This window comes from Taudactylus pleione, unplaced genomic scaffold (assembly GCF_031769625.1).
Source record: "Taudactylus pleione unplaced genomic scaffold, aTauple2 ptg000788l, whole genome shotgun sequence".
Taxonomy (NCBI): Eukaryota; Metazoa; Chordata; class Amphibia; order Anura; family Myobatrachidae; genus Taudactylus; species Taudactylus pleione.
In genome coordinates, this window is record NW_028285190.1 from 2252531 (window position 1) to 2269752 (window position 17222).

Consider the following 17222-nt stretch of genomic DNA (forward strand, 5'->3'; position numbering starts at 1 on the left):
CCTGATGGTCCTGAAAAATTAAAATAAAGTCTAGTAGAACTAAAATGTTTAAAAGTGTGTTAGGATTCATTTTGGAGTTTGAGTTTCACATATATAAAATAAAAACAGGTACATTCAGTAGTGACTGCAATAAAGTGACACAACGAGTGTATCTGCATGATAAATGCTACGTTACAGTGGCATCGCTTATGACACTGTAGCGTAGCATTTGGCATGCAGATACACCCGCTGTCTGTCCAAAGCTATAGGTATGCCACATATCATTGGAATCAGCAGAAGCTGCTTGTGTATTCTTTTTCCATTGATGTGCAAATAAAACACATTGTTACAATTAAAATGTCTATAATATAAAAAAAAACATAAAAATTTTAAGGCCTGTTTAACATGGAGGCTATTATGTGTACACATCTCTATCATTACCTTTTAATTAATACTTTAAAATATATAATATGTGTAGAACATAATTTCGATATTTCTATTGTTGTAGACTTTAATGTCACAATGCTAAGGTTAGTTAAGTAATGTGAAATTTTTTATAAATTCAAAACTGTGTAAGTGGGTTTTTCAAACGTTGGCTTAACTCACCAGCCTGCTCCATTGACCTTTCCATGCGAGGTCTTTTAGGAGTTCTTGACCTGCTTGGTGCAGCAACTGTGTTTTAATAAAATAAATAAAAAATTAGATTAGACAAAAACAAACCAATTTGAAACAATGGCCCGTATTGAATTGGAAGTACGCAAAAAGGGCACCCGCCAAAACTGAAACAGGCGAAAAATCCTGTCAGATTGGTGTAAAACAGCCTGACATCCCCCAAAAAAGATGCACTGACATGGGGGATCACTATGAGCCGTATTCAATTTGATTCGCACCCGCGAACCTTTTCCGCCTACAAAACAGGCGAAGTAGGCGGAAAAGTATTACGGGAGCGAATCAGATTGAATACGGGCCCAAGTTGAATATGGCCTAATTATGGGAGTGCCTACAGGTGCATACACACAACACCATTTAAAATAAAAATAAAATAATGGGATCTATAATACTTTTAAAAAAAGACAGTGAAAAGTAGTAACATTTGTTTGCATACTCACCACGGCGCCTAGGTGTTGCTGGCCGGTCAGTGTCTACAATATGTGGACCTGGAAAAACTTCAGGAGCAAAAACCGGCCTCAGCTCCTGTTCATATGGAGTGAAATGAACTCTCACTGCTCGTCCTCCTCCTGTCATGCGTCGCTGACTTTGCTCCTCAGCCAATTTCTCTTTTGTGTTCCTTTTAATATCATTATAGCGCTTTTTGATATTTTTAAGGTCACGCCGGTATTCACTCACTGCATTCACTGCATCAGTGATGTTATGCCACATCTACTTTCGCCGCGCTGCAGACGACCGGTGTGACTGTGCCCCAAATAGGTTTGGAAAAACAGGTACTATTGCACGGACCATCATAACTGAAGCATATATTACGCCCAGTACGTGTTTTCCCAGGGGCTGGGGGTGCTTCAGCCTCATCATCCTCAACACTACCCTCAGCCTCAGATTCCAGCTCCTGCGCTTCCTGCTCCACACTCTCCTGCTCCTCCACCTCCTCACTGGTCACCTCCTCAATGCTCACCTCCTCACCTTTATCAGGTTGCAGTACAACCTCCTCCTCCTCCACCATCCTGGCCACCCTCCTTACTTTTCTGGATGCCATGCTGTAGCACAATAACAATACAATTGTAGGCCTTTTTTTATACTCTCTCTCACCACTCCTTCACAAAACTCCTCAATTCCTTTCAAAGGACAAAATGGAGGATAGGGGTTTATATAGGGTGTGTGAGGTAGGCATCAGGAGACTTTGGAGAGCCAATGAGTGACTTTTTTTAAACTCGACAGAACAGTAAATGAAACTCGCATTCTGGTTGGTCCAAAAAACCGAATACTTCCGGATCTGTATTCTCGCGAGAACACGCACGCGAAATCGCAATTTGGTGAAAAAATCCCTCCCCATTACATCGCACGAGTTGTATGGGAAACACGATCAAAACAAATGTGCGAGAATGTGCGAGTTTAGAAATAGCTAAAGACTCAAACTCCAAACTTACATCCCGCCCCACATATTCATTTTATTTGTACTTTTTTTTTTTTTACTTAGTTAACACTGACCTATGCACGGTAAGTTCCTCTAAGGAGTATCAGGAATGGAATCACTATTTATAACATATTCCCACTCACAGATTGAAAAGACTGACAGCACAGCATAGTAATCCGTTACATAGCGCAGCTGAGATGCATGCAGATTCTAGCATCTAAAATTCTGTTGCAATATGGAAACTGTTTATAGACATTAAAGGTGGGTACACACTGGAGTGATGTCGCTCCGATTTGGCCGCCTTGTCCAAATCGGAACGACAAATCGTGCATATCGTGCAGTGTGCATGCCCGCGGTCTCATGTGATGTCGTTAGGTTTGATGTGCTGCACGTCAAACCTGATGATATTGCATGCGGCATCATGCAATGTAATGAAGGATGTTACGAGTGATCGTTCCATCGTTCTTTACATCATTCTGATGTGTACTCAGGATCCGATATGTCGGCCCACCGTCTCAACATATCGGCTGAGTACACATAATACATATCACTCAGTGTGGCCCAGCTTAAGAAGCATGTTTTCTAATTTGACTTTTTGCTGCAGAAATCTACAATACCTGCCATTGTCCCTCCATTTCTGTCTGCTAAAGCAACCCCCATAGGTTTCTATGAGGGCTGCTTACAGTAACTGGTGAATTCTCCAAGCCCCGGAATGCTTGGCCCTGGCAGCTAATGACATCTTCATGTGGCATTTGCCATTGTAACCTATTGACTACATTACCCACCGTAAGTGCAAACAGAATTGCATAAACGCATAATGTGCTTTTTAAACCAAAACACAAATATTCAATCCAGAGAAAAACACAAAGCAACGTCAAATTCTAATTTTTTTCAATTATTTTCTTTGTATTATATGAAATCCAAGATAGATAATTGTGAGCTACTGTAAATGTATGTCGTACAATAGAATGTGGCCCTGTATAAGGAAGGTAGAAGCAAACCTCCTCTTACCTGTATGTACCTGAACTTCAACTTGTTGAATGAACAATGTATAAATAATTGATTCTAAAGTAACATTGTATTACTGTGGACTCCAGGTGGTGCCATATCTAACTTGTATGCTATGTTGATTGCACGTTTCAAGATGTTCCCAGAAGTAAAAGAGAAAGGAATGGCATCAATCCCAAGACTGATTGCCTTCACATCAGAGCACGTATGTCCCTTTTCATTATTTTAACTTTATTATATTGTGTTCTCTATTGAGGAAGTTAAAATCATGTTGAAAAGTTTGTGCTTCATTATCAGCAATATATGTTGTTTATTTTCTTGCTTGCATAATGGTACTTAATGATGTTTTTTTATCCACTTAATTAATTTTTAGTCAGAGCTTACATTATTAGTATTAGGTCCCGGGCAAATAATAATTGAAAGCATCAAATTCGTAACTACTGTGATATCCGTAAGCTCAGGGTGCTATAATGATTCGTCCAGTGGTAGTCCCAAAGTAGCATACCTGATGCGCTTCATTGTGGAATAACCCACATCTTCCTCTGATGATGTTTTGGGTTATTCCACAACAAAACGCATCAAGTACGTTACTTTGAGACTACCTCTGGACAGATCTTTACAACATCATCAGCTTAGTTATCAGATTCATATTATTTTTAATATTCTAGAATATTAAAGATTTTAAAATATGTGCAAGATGTTGGAGGGAGGGTGGTCTTCTCTCCCATTAAATCATACAACTGTTATATCATTCAGTATGACTAGATGCAATGCTGGCCACACCGGCTTTGTCACTTCTGGCGATATCAGCAGATTGTCCCAATATCGCTGCAGTTGTGGCTAAAGATTTAGAATGATGTCCAAGAATGATCCATTGATTGAACACCTTTGTAATGGTATGTTACCATCTGTTCCTGATCAAATAGAGCTGTTAGCAACAAGGGACTCATTTTCTCTATTACGTTTATGAAACATAATCACAAATAAATATCAATTAAATTAACCTTTAACAATATGCAATAATATATAATATATGAAATTAGCTCCATTCAATAAGACAAAGTGATATACTGTAGCGCAGGGTTCGACAAATGTTTATAAAATCCAGGAGCCAACTAAAATGTTTAGGAGCCAGACCATCTTCCGTTACTAAAAAATATGAAAACTGGTATAAACCACAACACGTGCCCCTTCAAAGCTCCTCAACCTCCCCACATGCCATCAAACCACCACACATGCCCATTTAATAATCAAAAGATTCTGCCACATGTCCATCCTGACCCCCAATTCATAATATGCCACACAGTAGGGCCTACATTTATATTATGCCACATGAGGCATAAGAGTAATATTAGTACATAGGATGGGACATATGTGGGATAAGAGTAATATTAGTACATAGGATGGGACATATGTGGTATAGGAGTAATATTAGTACATATGATGGGACATATGTGGTATAGGAGTAATATTAGTACATACAGTACTAATATTAATATTAAAATAACAGTGGGATGATAAGCATAGTGCCCGGTGGGAGGTGGATGGAGCTGGAGAGGTAATATAATAATATAAAAAATGCTGACAATGAAGCCATCAATAGAAACGCAAAAATCAATGAAATGCTAATAAAGAAAATAAACAAATTTATTAGTTGCTAAATAACTCATAAAAATTGCAGTGACATATTACCACACATATGACAGGTACATATAACATTAAAAAACACAGAACAATAACACTGGCAAAAATCTAAATACCTTCAAAAGGCGATATGAAATATTCTCGCTAGATAATATTCCTTAATAAGTACCATAATCAATTAAAAACAATTTCATCTATAATCCACACTTGCCCAATATTATTTTTAATCTCCACTCTGCACTTATTGTCAAACAATGTTCACTCTAAAAAGGGTATACAGTATTTTTGTAAATTACTGAAGGCTAAGTTGGGTTTCTCTGCCTGCTAGAAAAACAGGTTTCTACTGCTGGTGATAGCAAGGTTTAGAGTGGCTACTGTAATAAGTAGCACTTACATACCTAAACCTCTCATCACAGATAGTATATGTAACAACAGCCAATCAAACAAAAGGTGTCTATAGTCCATTGTTAGGACAAAAATGAATGGAAAAATCCTCACTCTTGCTCCCACCACTGCCCGAGTAAGCAGCCGATTTGTTGCTGTGCTGCTAAAGGATTTACTGCCTATATATTGGGGAGCAGAAGAATACTGATAAGGGAGTCACTGCAGAATATTAATACCATCCTCCCATACTCCACATCGGCATGCAGGTCCCAGCGTCAGTCAGGATTAGGCAATCATCGCCCCATGATAGTCAGCTGCTATGTTGCACTTGGAGGGTCACTATGATAAAAGGTGGCTACGTACCTTAAATCCCCGTTGCGAGACACACTGCAATGCTCAGTTTCACATAATACATAGATCAGGTCAGTGGCACCACACGTGGGTGGTAATCTACAGTACTACTGAATTCACATTATCACTTAAAAAAAAAAAACACTGAAAAATATAATTTCTTAAAATATTGTACAGTAAATGTTTACTTTACACTAAAACATGACTCCATCTAGGAAAACCTGTTAAGACAGTTTAAAAAAATAAAATGTAGAAAAAATAGGTGATCGAAATAAATTGAGCTAGAGGGAGAGAGTAGGGACTATACCTTACCATTATTGCTCATCCCAGTTTGTGTACAGAATACCAATGCACCTAATGGATGTGATTTTCTCTGTTGTGGTCCCGTCAGTTTCTGGAATACCATAGGAAAACGTACTTATTAGACTTTCCTGCCCTCTCTAGCAGTAATCAGAGACTGGTTGACACTTTAGAAAAGAACATTGAGAGAAGAGTAGTGACTCAACAAGCTCTGTGAATAGTACTTGTAATCACTGAGTTCTTGTTTTGTGAAATTGCCGAGCTAAAGCGTTTTAGCAGTGTGCTGACCTCAATTGCCACTGCTGTACTGAATTTACATAAGGCATTCAGCCTTGTCCACATTATGCATGAGGTTCTGCAGGCATCAGAGTATACACTATCTAAATACGGGAAAATTATCCAGTATCTTATTAGCATATAATCATTATTTCAGCGGCATCGAAGTCTTAACAAAGATAGCAGAAAGGTCTCCAAGTTATAGTAATTTTAAGTCTGGTAAATTACTTATTGAACCATTAGGGTTAAAAAAAAAATCAAAGTTTTAATAAATTAAAAGATGCATTGTGTTAAAATATAAATATTTACTTTAAGGGCTTTAAACTGTTGGATTACATTATTTTATTAGCTTTTACATGTATTCTGCTAACCTTTACATTACTTCACTGGCCTTCTGTGCTGTCATACATTTGTATTATGACTGTAGGTATAAATGTTATTATTATTAGTATTATTATTATTATTAATATTATTATTATTATTATTATTATTATTATTATTATTATTATTATTATTATCTTGCTTATTATATTATTATAGAATTGTTTTGTAATCTATTCTACTACTAGCCAATAAATTCAAGTTATCTGAAAATGAGAAAATCCACATTAAGAAAAGATATACAATACTGTCTAAGATATAAGCTAACAATAAATCTAAAATGTAAAAGGATTGAGAGGAAAAAAGGGCCCTGTACTAAAGACTGAAAAAGAGTAAAGAGTTACTTAAACTGTTGTATTACTGAATTAAATTATATAACTGTTTATTATACATACTTACAGTAATTACATTTACACAACGTACTATTGTCTTGAAATCTTACATATTTATTGCTATTCAGGGGACAAAACTTTTTATGTTATCTTGCATCACTATGAAATGGTGAATAGAAAGAATCCTGCACAGAAACAAGCAGTCTCGTAAATCTGTGTGATTGGCTTGCAGTCTCCTAGGTAATAAAAATGCTCTCTACTGTGTTTGCGGATGTTACTGCATGGTAATCTGAGTAACTGGCTTGCAGTCTCCTAGGTAATGGGATTGCTCTCTACTGTGTGTTGTTGTTACTGCATGTTAGTAATGAAATAACTAATGTGTGAATTTCAATTTATACTACAGTATAATAGTTACCTCTAGGGATCTGATTTTTTTACATCATTCTTCCCTTTTCTTACTGACCGTTGGAAAGGTGAATTTTAATTGACAGTCAGTAAGATTTTGGGAAAGTTTGAACCCTGAAATATTGCCCTGTGTTATTGGCAATATGCTTTAAAAGGTTAAAAAAGTGAGATTCTCTTGTGACAATCCATTGGATCAGCTTACCAAGCAAATGCTTTGAGGCAGAAAACTATTAAATACTACAAAATACACTGATTTGATCATCATTCTTTTCCAGAGTCACTTTTCAGTAAAGAAAGGAGCTGCAGCCTTGGGGATTGGCACTGACAGTGTGATCCTTATCAAGTGTGATGAAAGGTAGGCAAGAACCTCAAAATGTAATTTACCATGGAAGATTAGAGCTTGAGACATTCACCTATTTAGGTCACCGGAACATGAGACATGGAACTGAATAAACAGTCAATAAGGGGTCTATGTACTAAGTAGTGATAAGAGACAGAGTGAAAAGTGATAAGTCTGTGATAAGTGCCAGCCAGTCAGCTCCCAACTGTCATTTTTCAAACTCAGCCTGTGAGATGACAGTTGGGAGCTGATTGGCTGCCACTTATCACAGACTTATCACTTTTTACTCTGTCTCTTATCACTACTTAGTACATAGACCCCCATATGTATTTGATTTGTAGCAACGCACTGCAAAAAATTCTATGACACCAATTCCCCTTCAGAAAGCAGTCGTGTTTGTACATTGTGAGTGTGGCTCTTGGGGCGGTATTCAATTAGAATTGAAAAGCTGAGATCCGCTAAAAAGTATTGCCGATTGCGACTTTTCGCCTGTCGGAAACTTTTCTCTGTATTCAACTCCATCCGCTTTTCGTGTAAGCGGAAAGTCAATGCTATGTAATAGGCGAAAAAGATTTGCCTCTGAATAGCAGGAGATAAAAAGTGCAACATTTTTATTTTGAGGTGCAAAGTTGGGGAAACCTCTCAGCACCCTTTCTTAAAGCCCCCCCCCCCTCAATGGACAACTACATAAAAAAATTCCAGGAGTTGAATAGGGCAAATAGCGGGTACGCGCACTATAAGTTTCTGCAGCTAAAATACGCGATGTAGGCGAAAAGACTGGCATGCGAAACTTTATCGCGGGTGCGAAACTAATTGAATACCGCCCTTAGTTACAAAGTCAATTGAAATTTCCAAACATTGGTCCACCAAGTCGATTCCTTTAAAAGTCTGTAAAGAAGAAAGGGCAACACTGTAATAAAGTGTATAAGCCAGACACAATGCAATATTGTGCATGTCAAACGCATGTGTATGCATCGCAGAGCGCAAACTAGCTATTGGGATCGGGACTGTGATCGCAGAGGCTACGCAGACCCATGGCAGGGTGACTGACAGGAAGTGCCGTTTGTGGGTGGTGTAGGGGGGGAGGTCGGGTGAATGCAGGCATGTCAGTACGTTGGGACGCCGTTGCAGGGGCTTGCATAAATTAGCCACAGCGATACCATACGCAGCCTCATAGCGTGTGCAGAAGTTAGCAATTCCTGAGTGAGGCCTGACCTGCCTTAACTGTGCGTATGGCTCCGATGTTGCTTGATGTTTTGCTATGTTGCCCAAGTATACGGATGTGAGTAAGGGGAAGTGGGCGTCCTTATGTTAGGCTGCGATCGCAATGCGAATGCAAATATTTGCATATTACCACTGATATTAGCAACTGCATTGCGTGCGTGTAAGCAGAATAGCGATCCTTACTGAATCAGACCCAGAGTAAGCGCAGCATTGCAGAACAGTGCGCCCATTATATCTATGCAGAAAAGCAACTGCAACAACATTCATGAGGATTCAGTCTGTTGAATTACACTGAACTTATAACATCTTTGATTCCCTCAGATGAGATGTGTATTCAGACATTGGATCAGCCCCAAATATGGCTGCATTCATTGCATGTTTAGGGGCTCAGGCATGCCAAAGAGATGCATGTCCCCAAGATAGTGTGGCCACGCCAACTTCAGAGGCACAGCATCTACAGATGGGTCACAATATTCACAATGTGATGTGGCCCCACCCCACATGCTCGGTCATGCCCCCCGTCCCCTTAAGTACAAGAGCTCGGAACTTCTCATGCCGGTCCCAGTCACAAACTGGTTCCTAGTCAAATGGCCCCATTTTCATATTTATTGGTTCATTTGCAGAAAAGGCTGTTCTACTGTGTAGGTAGTGGAGGCACTTTCAACTCTCTACTCCCTTTTCATTATTATATTTAATATTATTTATTCAAAAGGTGCCTCAAATTTCTGCTGCATCAAGTAAGGATACAAAACAGGATAAACAAAGAAACAAAATAATATATATAAATATATATATATATATATATAATTACATGTTAAGAATAGTTACAATACTCATTGGTTGAGCTCGAGACTACAGGTGCATACACACGAAACGATATCTATGAACGATATGAACGATAACCATATCGTTCAACGATATATCGTTCATATAATTCATTTTTATGCAGTGAACGACCAACGATGCACGTTCCCGCATGAACGATAACGATATCTATGATCGTTCGTACATGCAGGCCAATCTGGACGATATCGTCAACTTTGCCTGTTCAGAGATGTGGCAGGATGACTTCACTGAAAGAGATCTTTCAAGTTGTTGGTGGTACAGATATTAGGGAAGTGATGAAAAAAGAGGAGGGAGGGTCCTGTACACAAATGGACTGGGATGGAGTGGGGCTACTGGAGAGATTCTAAGGAGTTAAGGATGTAGGAGAGAAAGAACATATCAAGCAGAGGGTAATAGGTGAGTTCTGAGGGAGAGTTTGAAGCAAAGGAACTTGGGGAAATATATATCAAACCTTAAGATAAAGTGGAGAGGGATAAAGTAACAACCAATCAGCTTCTAGCTGTCATTTCACAGACTGGGTGTTAAATATGGCAGATAGGAGCTGATTGGCTGGTACTTTATCTCTCTCCAAGCTTTGACACATCTCCCCCTGGGGGAGGGTCTGATAGAGTGAGGAAAAGCAATCTATAGATTAGAGGCAGTACAGGAAAATCCTTCTGTGTCCACCTAACCTGTGCCTCATTGATGTCCGTAATTTCTAGTTAACTGATAGGTGAAAAATTGGTTCTGTCCATAAAATGGCTGTCTCTGCTGTGCGCCTATGTTTATGACTATGGGCCAGAATAATTAGCCGCGATTAAACGGAAACGTAACAAAATTTTTGCACTATTCGTCAGTTTTGGAGCGATATATTTTTGTGTATTTTAGCAATGCGAACTCCCGTTTTTCGCCCTATCCTATTACAAAAGATGCAAAAACGCATACGTGCGAAAATTGCGCATGGCGAAACCAGCAAAAAGTACAGAATATTGGGGAAATCAATCTGTACCCCATATAAAGCCTAACTGACACTGGAAATCAATATAGAAGTGTATTACTAGCCATAATAAAATTATTTTGGGTTCTTAAATTGAGTTAAATGGCTATTAAATGCATATTTGCATAAGTGTGGAAAATTATAAAAAGCAATATTTTTTGGGAAAAAATAATTGCTGTTGTTAAATTGGGGCTACATTAAAATGGGTGCTAGTATATTTTTGTGTCTATAAAGTGCAATTTAAAATGTTTTAAAAAATACCTGCTGCAGCCACCTGCACTCCTGAAAACACCTGTCCCATCTATACAGCCCCCCCCAAAATACCTGACCAAGTACTTTAAACCGATTTTCCATCACTTTTTACATTTTAAAAAAATATTTTTGTCTAATTAGTCATTTAGGGGGTGGGAGGTGTCCAAAGGGTTCTGAACCAAGGGCCTGATTCAGAGTTGGGAATAGCGAGAGAGATCTCTCTCAACTGATCATCTTGGTGAAACCATGCTGCACTGCAGGTGGGGCAGATTAAAAATGTGCAGAGAGATTTAGATTTGGGAGGGAGGTGTCCAAACTGACATCTAAATTGTAGAGTAATAATAAAGCTGTGCAGTATTTGTGGGCTACATGTAAAAGCAGCCAGTATTTACCCTACATGCAAAAAAAATATTACGTATTTACACCCCTTGCATTGCAACATGGTTTGTCCAGGTACACAGTTAAGTGCTATCTCTCTCTCTATTCCCAACTCTGAATCAGGCCCCAAGTCCCCACATTTTTAGCCAAAAATAGGGATTTTGCAAATTTTTTTCACCTACTCTGAGATGGTGAAAACTTTTTGATAGTTTTGGTCTATGGAGATTAACGCACATCTGAACACTCCGGCAATAGGATTGCACGATGCAAACTTTTCACAGAAAACTGCACACCCGCGAACGCTTTTTGCCAAGACTCTGCTTTTTGCGGCTAATTGAATCCAGCCCTAAGACCACTACTTTCTTTATCAAGATAAATACTTTATCTGTAACATACTCCAAATGTGGAAGTTACAGAATAAATCATTTTTATCTGCGGCTAATAGCTGAAGACGTACATGAAGTTGCTGTATGGTATCTGTTATTCTCTGTCTAAGTCATCAGTGTTATTGTTGTACAAAGGTTGGAAAATGCTTTGAAGTTTGAACACGCACATTTCAAGCAATGTGACATCAATTATTCGGAGCCATGTTATCCGCTGTTATTATATTGTGTTATAACTTATTATTTGGTACAGGCTAAAGCACGCACTGGTAATATTTACTTTTGCGCCTCTTATTACAGGGGGAAAATGATATCAACAGATCTTGAAAGGAGAATCATTGAAGCCAAACAGAAAGTAGGCACCATTCCTTGCTCGTAAATGTTCCAATGAAGTAATGTTTATAGAGAAACACGGAGGTGGACTGCTCAGAAGATTTATTAGGGAGTTAACTGCTTTTAAATGTAGAGTAACAGATGGCTGATTTGCAATGAAGAGTCTATGGGCCTCATTCAGACCAACTCGCAAGCGATATGCGCTCGCAAGCAGGTCGACGGTGGGGCACTGCACACGCACGGCGTACACAATGTGTGTGCGCAATCCCTGGAGCGAGTGAGAAATTCACTCGCTTCGGGGCTCGCTACAAATGGGGCGGTTATCGATGTTGATGTTGATCGACAGCTCGCCCCGTTTTGTAGGCGGGGAGGGGGGGGTGGCTGGTCAAACGGAGGTGTTCCTGAAGGAACGCCTGCCGTTTGTGGGCGGCCATACTGACATCACTCGTCATGTCAGTAGTGAGCTTCCTGCTCTATTTGAGCAGGAAGCTCACTGGGGCTTGCGGCAGATGAGACCCTACCACAATGGTCTCGTCGCAAGCCCGATGGTCGCGTTAATCGCGACCATCACCTGGCCGCTCGCAAAAGCTGTGGGTGGTCACCCACAGCTTAGCGAGCGGCCAGGGGCTGGATGAAAAAAAAAAAAAGCATCCGCGCTGATTCAGAGCGAGCGCTCGCTTTTTGCCCTATGCTCTATAGGAAAGGCAAAGCCTTTAGCAAGAGCATCCTCGCCATTGTATTTCACCAATTGTTTAGCTACATTGAAAATCACCAAAAAGTTGTATGGCGCCACAAGGCGCTGTTGAGATTGAGATGCACACGGTAACAGACATTTCTTGGTAAAGTACAGGACAGTGACTGGGATGTGGCTAAACAGACGTCCGTCTTATGGACGTGTTATGGGAGTGCCACAGGTATGATGCTAGCACACAGATGCTCAATCGCTCACTTTGAAGGTCGTACCCAGAAGGAAAATCTGCACCTGCCATAGGGCTGGTGCAAGTTTCAATGGTGCGATCGATGGTGGTGTCTAAAGACTCACCAGGCGGTATTACAGTATCTACAGACGCCGACAATGAGCTTCTCAGCCATTGCGCATTCATAGACACAGATGTACACCAGGGAAGGACTTTGTATAAAGACGCAGAAGGACAACCGCTAAAAGCCACCTCTAAATCAGGTCCATTATGTTCTGCTATCGGTGTATCCTCACTTTTTTTTCTCCGCTGTGCCAAATGAACTATAATACAATAATTATATTGATGTACAGTACTTGAATCCAGAATTTGATTTGGTATTTACTAGGGGTGAGCGGGTTCGGATTTCTGAAATCCGAACCCCCCCGAGCCCCCCCGATCCGAGTCCGATCCGAGTCAGGCTCGACTTTTCCCGCCTGACTCGGATCTGAAATCGAGGCAAAACGTCATCTTCCCGCCTTCCGAGTCTCGCGGGTTTTGGATCCTATATAAGGTACACACGTCGGCGCCATTTTCTCACTCGGCTGTGGACAGTGAAGAGGGAGGGTGGGAGTTAGGGCTGTGTAGTGTAGTGTAGTGTAGTGCTGCTGTTGTCCACTACTTCAAAGTCCATAGGGGCTGGCTGTGTTGTGCTGTGCTGCTGTTGTTAATAGGGGCTGTGTCCACTACTTCAAAGTCCATAGGGGCTGGCTGGACTGTGTTGTGCAGTCAGTTCTCCATAGGGGCTGTGTCCACTCCAAAGTCCTGTGCAGTGTCCCAGTCCTAAAGGAGTGCTGTAGTGTTGTCCAGGGGGTGCTCTGTCCATCAGGGGTGCTCCCCCCAAGTGCTAAAAAAATAATATATTTTCTGTGTTTGTGAATTGTGTGCGCAGTAGCCGCACGTGCATCAACAAAGTAGTGCCAAGCGTGCGCCTGTGTCATAAGTAAAGGGCCGGCTGGCTTGACCGTTAAGGGTGCTGTAACCCCCGAAAGTACACTCCAGTCCAAACCAAAAAAAAAATTATTTTCTGTGTTTGTGAATTGTGTGCGCAGTAGCCGCACGTGCATCAACAAAGTAGTGCCAAGCGTGCGCCTGTGTCATAAGTAAAGGGCCGGCTGGCTTGACCGTTAAGGGTGCTGTAACCCCCGAAAGTACACTCCAGTCCAAACCAAAAAAAAAATTATTTTCTGTGTTTGTGAATTGTGTGCGCAGTAGCCGCACGTGCATCAACAAAGTAGTGCCAAGCGTGCGCCTGTGTCATAAGTAAAGGGCCGGCTGGCTTGACCGTTAAAGGGTGCTGTAACCCCCGAAAGTACACTCCAGTCCAAACCAAAAAAAAATTATTTTCTGTGTTTGTGAATTGTGTGCGCAGTAGCCGCACGTGCATCAACAAAGTAGTGCCAAGCGTGCGCCTGTGTCATAAGTAAAGGGCCGGCTGGCTTGACCGTTAAAGGGTGCTGTAACCCCCGAAAGTACACTCCAGTCCAAACCAAAAAAAAATTATTTTCTGTGTTTGTGAATTGTGTGCGCAGTAGCCGCACGTGCATCAACAAAGTAGTGCCAAGCGTGCGCCTGTGTCATAAGTAAAGGGCCGGCTGGCTTGACCGTTAAGGGTGCTGTAACCCCCGAAAGTACACTCCAGTCCAAACCTAAAAAAAAATTATTTTCTGTGTTTGTGAATTGTGTGCGCAGTAGCCGCACGTGCATCAACAAAGTAGTGCCAAGAGTGCGCCTGTGTCATAAGTAAAGGGCCGGCTGGCTTGACCGTTAAAGGGTGCTGTAACCCCCGAAAGTACACTCCAGTCCAAACCAAAAAAAAATTATTTTCTGTGTTTGTGAATTGTGTGCGCAGTAGCCGCACGTGCATCAACAAAGTAGTGCCAAGCGTGCGCCTGTGTCATAAGTAAAGGGCCGGCTGGCTTGACCGTTAAAGGGTGCTGTAACCCCCGAAAGTACACTCCAGTCCAAACCAAAAAAAAATTATTTTCTGTGTTTGTGAATTGTGTGCGCAGTAGCCGCACGTGCATCAACAAAGTAGTGCCAAGCGTGCGCCTGTGTCATAAGTAAAGGGCCGGCTGGCTTGACCGTTAAAGGGTGCTGTAACCCCCAAAGTACACTCCAGTCCAAACCAAAAAAAAAAATATTTTCTGTGTTTGTGAATTGTGTGCGCAGTAGCCGCACGTGCATCAACAAAGTAGTGCCAAGCGTGCGCCTGTGTCATAAGTAAAGGGCCGGCTGGCTTGACCATTAAAGGGTGCTGTAACCCCCGAAAGTACACTCCAGTCCAAACCAAAAAAAAATTATTTTCTGTGTTTGTGAATTGTGTGCGCAGTAGCCGCACGTGCATCAACAAAGTAGTGCCAAGCGTGCGCCTGTGTCATAAGTAAAGGGCCGGCTGGCTTGACCGTTAAAGGGTGCTGTAACCCCCGAAAGTACACTCCAGTCCAAACCAAAAAAAAATTATTTTCTGTGTTTGTGAATTGTGTGCGCAGTAGCCGCACGTGCATCAACAAAGTAGTGCCAAGCGTGCGCCTGTGTCATAAGTAAAGGGCCGGCTGGCTTGACCGTTAAAGGGTGCTGTAACCCCCGAAAGTACACTCCAGTCCAAACCAAAAAAAAATTATTTTCTGTGTTTGTGAATTGTGTGCGCAGTAGCCGCACGTGCATCAACAAAGTAGTGCCAAACGTGCGCCTGTGTCATAAGTAAAGGGCCGGCTGGCTTGACCGTTAAAGGGTGCTGTAACCCCCAAAGTACACTCCAGTCCAAACCAAAAAAAAAATTATTTTCTGTGTTTGTGAATTGTGTGCGCAGTAGCCGCACGTGCATCAACAAAGTAGTGCCAAGCGTGCGCCTGTGTCATAAGTAAAGGGCCGGCTGGCTTGACCGTTAAAGGGTGCTGTAACCCCCGAAAGTACACTCCAGTCCAAACCAAAAAAAAATTATTTTCTGTGTTTGTGAATTGTGTGCGCAGTAGCCGCACGTGCATCAACAAAGTAGTGCCAAGAGTGCGCCTGTGTCATAAGTAAAGGGCCGGCTGGCTTGACCGTTAAAGGGTGCTGTAACCCACGAAGTACACTCCAGTCCAAACCCAAAAAAAAATTATTTTCTGTGTTTAGCCGCACGTATATATCAAATCGATATAACATAAATGGAGGACCAAACTTTCTCCGATAAAAATAAAATAGAGAAAGATCAAGAACCACTTCCTCCTAGTGCTGAAGCTGCTGCCACTAGTCATGACATAGACGATAACATGCCATCAACGTCGTCTGCCAAGGCCGATGCCCAATGTCATAGTAGAGGGCACATACAATCCCAAATGGCAAAGTTCAGGAAAATGACCTTGAAAAAGACATTTAAATCAGCTGAAGAGAAACGTAAACTTGCCAATATGCCATTTACGACACGGAGTGGCAAGGAACGGCTAAGGTCGATCCCTAGTATGTTCATGACTAGTGGTTCAGCTTCACATGACGATGGAAGCACTCCTCCCACTAAAAAAATCAAAAGAGTTAAGCTGGCAAAAGCACAGCGAAGAACTGTGCTTTCTAAGAAGATATCACAAATCCCCAAGGAGAGTCCAAGTGTGGTGGTGGTTGCGATGCCTGACCTTCCCAGCACTGGACGGGAAGAGGTGGCTCTTTTCACCATTTGCACGCCCCTTGCAAGTGCTGAAAGGAGCACCCACAGTCCACTTGCTGATATGCAAATTGAAGATGTCACTGTTGAAGTACAACAGGATGAGGATACTGGTGTAGCTGGCGCTGAGGAGGAAGTTGGCGAGGAGGATTCTGATGGTGATGTGGTTTGTTTAAATCAGGCTCCGGGGGAGACAGTTGTTGTCCGTGGGATGAAAAAGCCCATCACGGTCATGCCTGGGCAGAAGACCAAACATTCCACCTCTTTGGTCTGGCAATATTTCTATCCAAATCCAGACAACAACTGTCTTGCCATATGTACCATATGTAAAGGTGAAATAAGTAGGGGTAGGGACGTCAACCACCTAGGAACATCCTCCCTTATACGGCACCTGCAGCGCGTTCATAAAAAGTTACTGTCAAGTTCAGAAACTTTGGCTCAGACCGTAAGCAGTCCAGGGATACCTAAATCCCGTTGTCCTGTTGTATCCAAGCGCCTGCAAACCACACCGTCAACTCCCTCCTCGTCAATTTCCTCCTTAGTCAGGATCGGAAGTAGTCCTGCAGGCCATATCACTGGCATGACTGACTCTCCTATCCGGGATTCCTCCGGAGGATCCTGCATTGCTACGCCTACTGCTGCCGCTGCTGCTGTTGCTGCTGCTGGGAGTCGTTCATCATCCCAGAGAGGAAGTAGGAACACCACTACTTTTACTAAACAATTGACCCTCCAACAGTCCTTAGCG

General features: G+C 41.6%; 1 protein-coding gene across 2 annotated transcripts in view; it reads left to right on the forward strand.

The window, feature by feature from the left end:
• The window catches only part of GAD2 (glutamate decarboxylase 2), a 131290-nt gene that overhangs the window by 85491 nt on the left and 28577 nt on the right, over window positions 1–17222 (forward strand). For both annotated transcript variants that reach the window (XM_088457844.1, XM_088457846.1), the window contains exons 7-9: window positions 3166–3281; window positions 7425–7504; window positions 11849–11903. In XM_088457844.1, the coding sequence (XP_088313970.1) occupies window positions 3166–3281; window positions 7425–7504; window positions 11849–11903 (251 nt within the window). The remainder of the gene's footprint in view (window positions 1–3165; window positions 3282–7424; window positions 7505–11848; window positions 11904–17222) is intronic.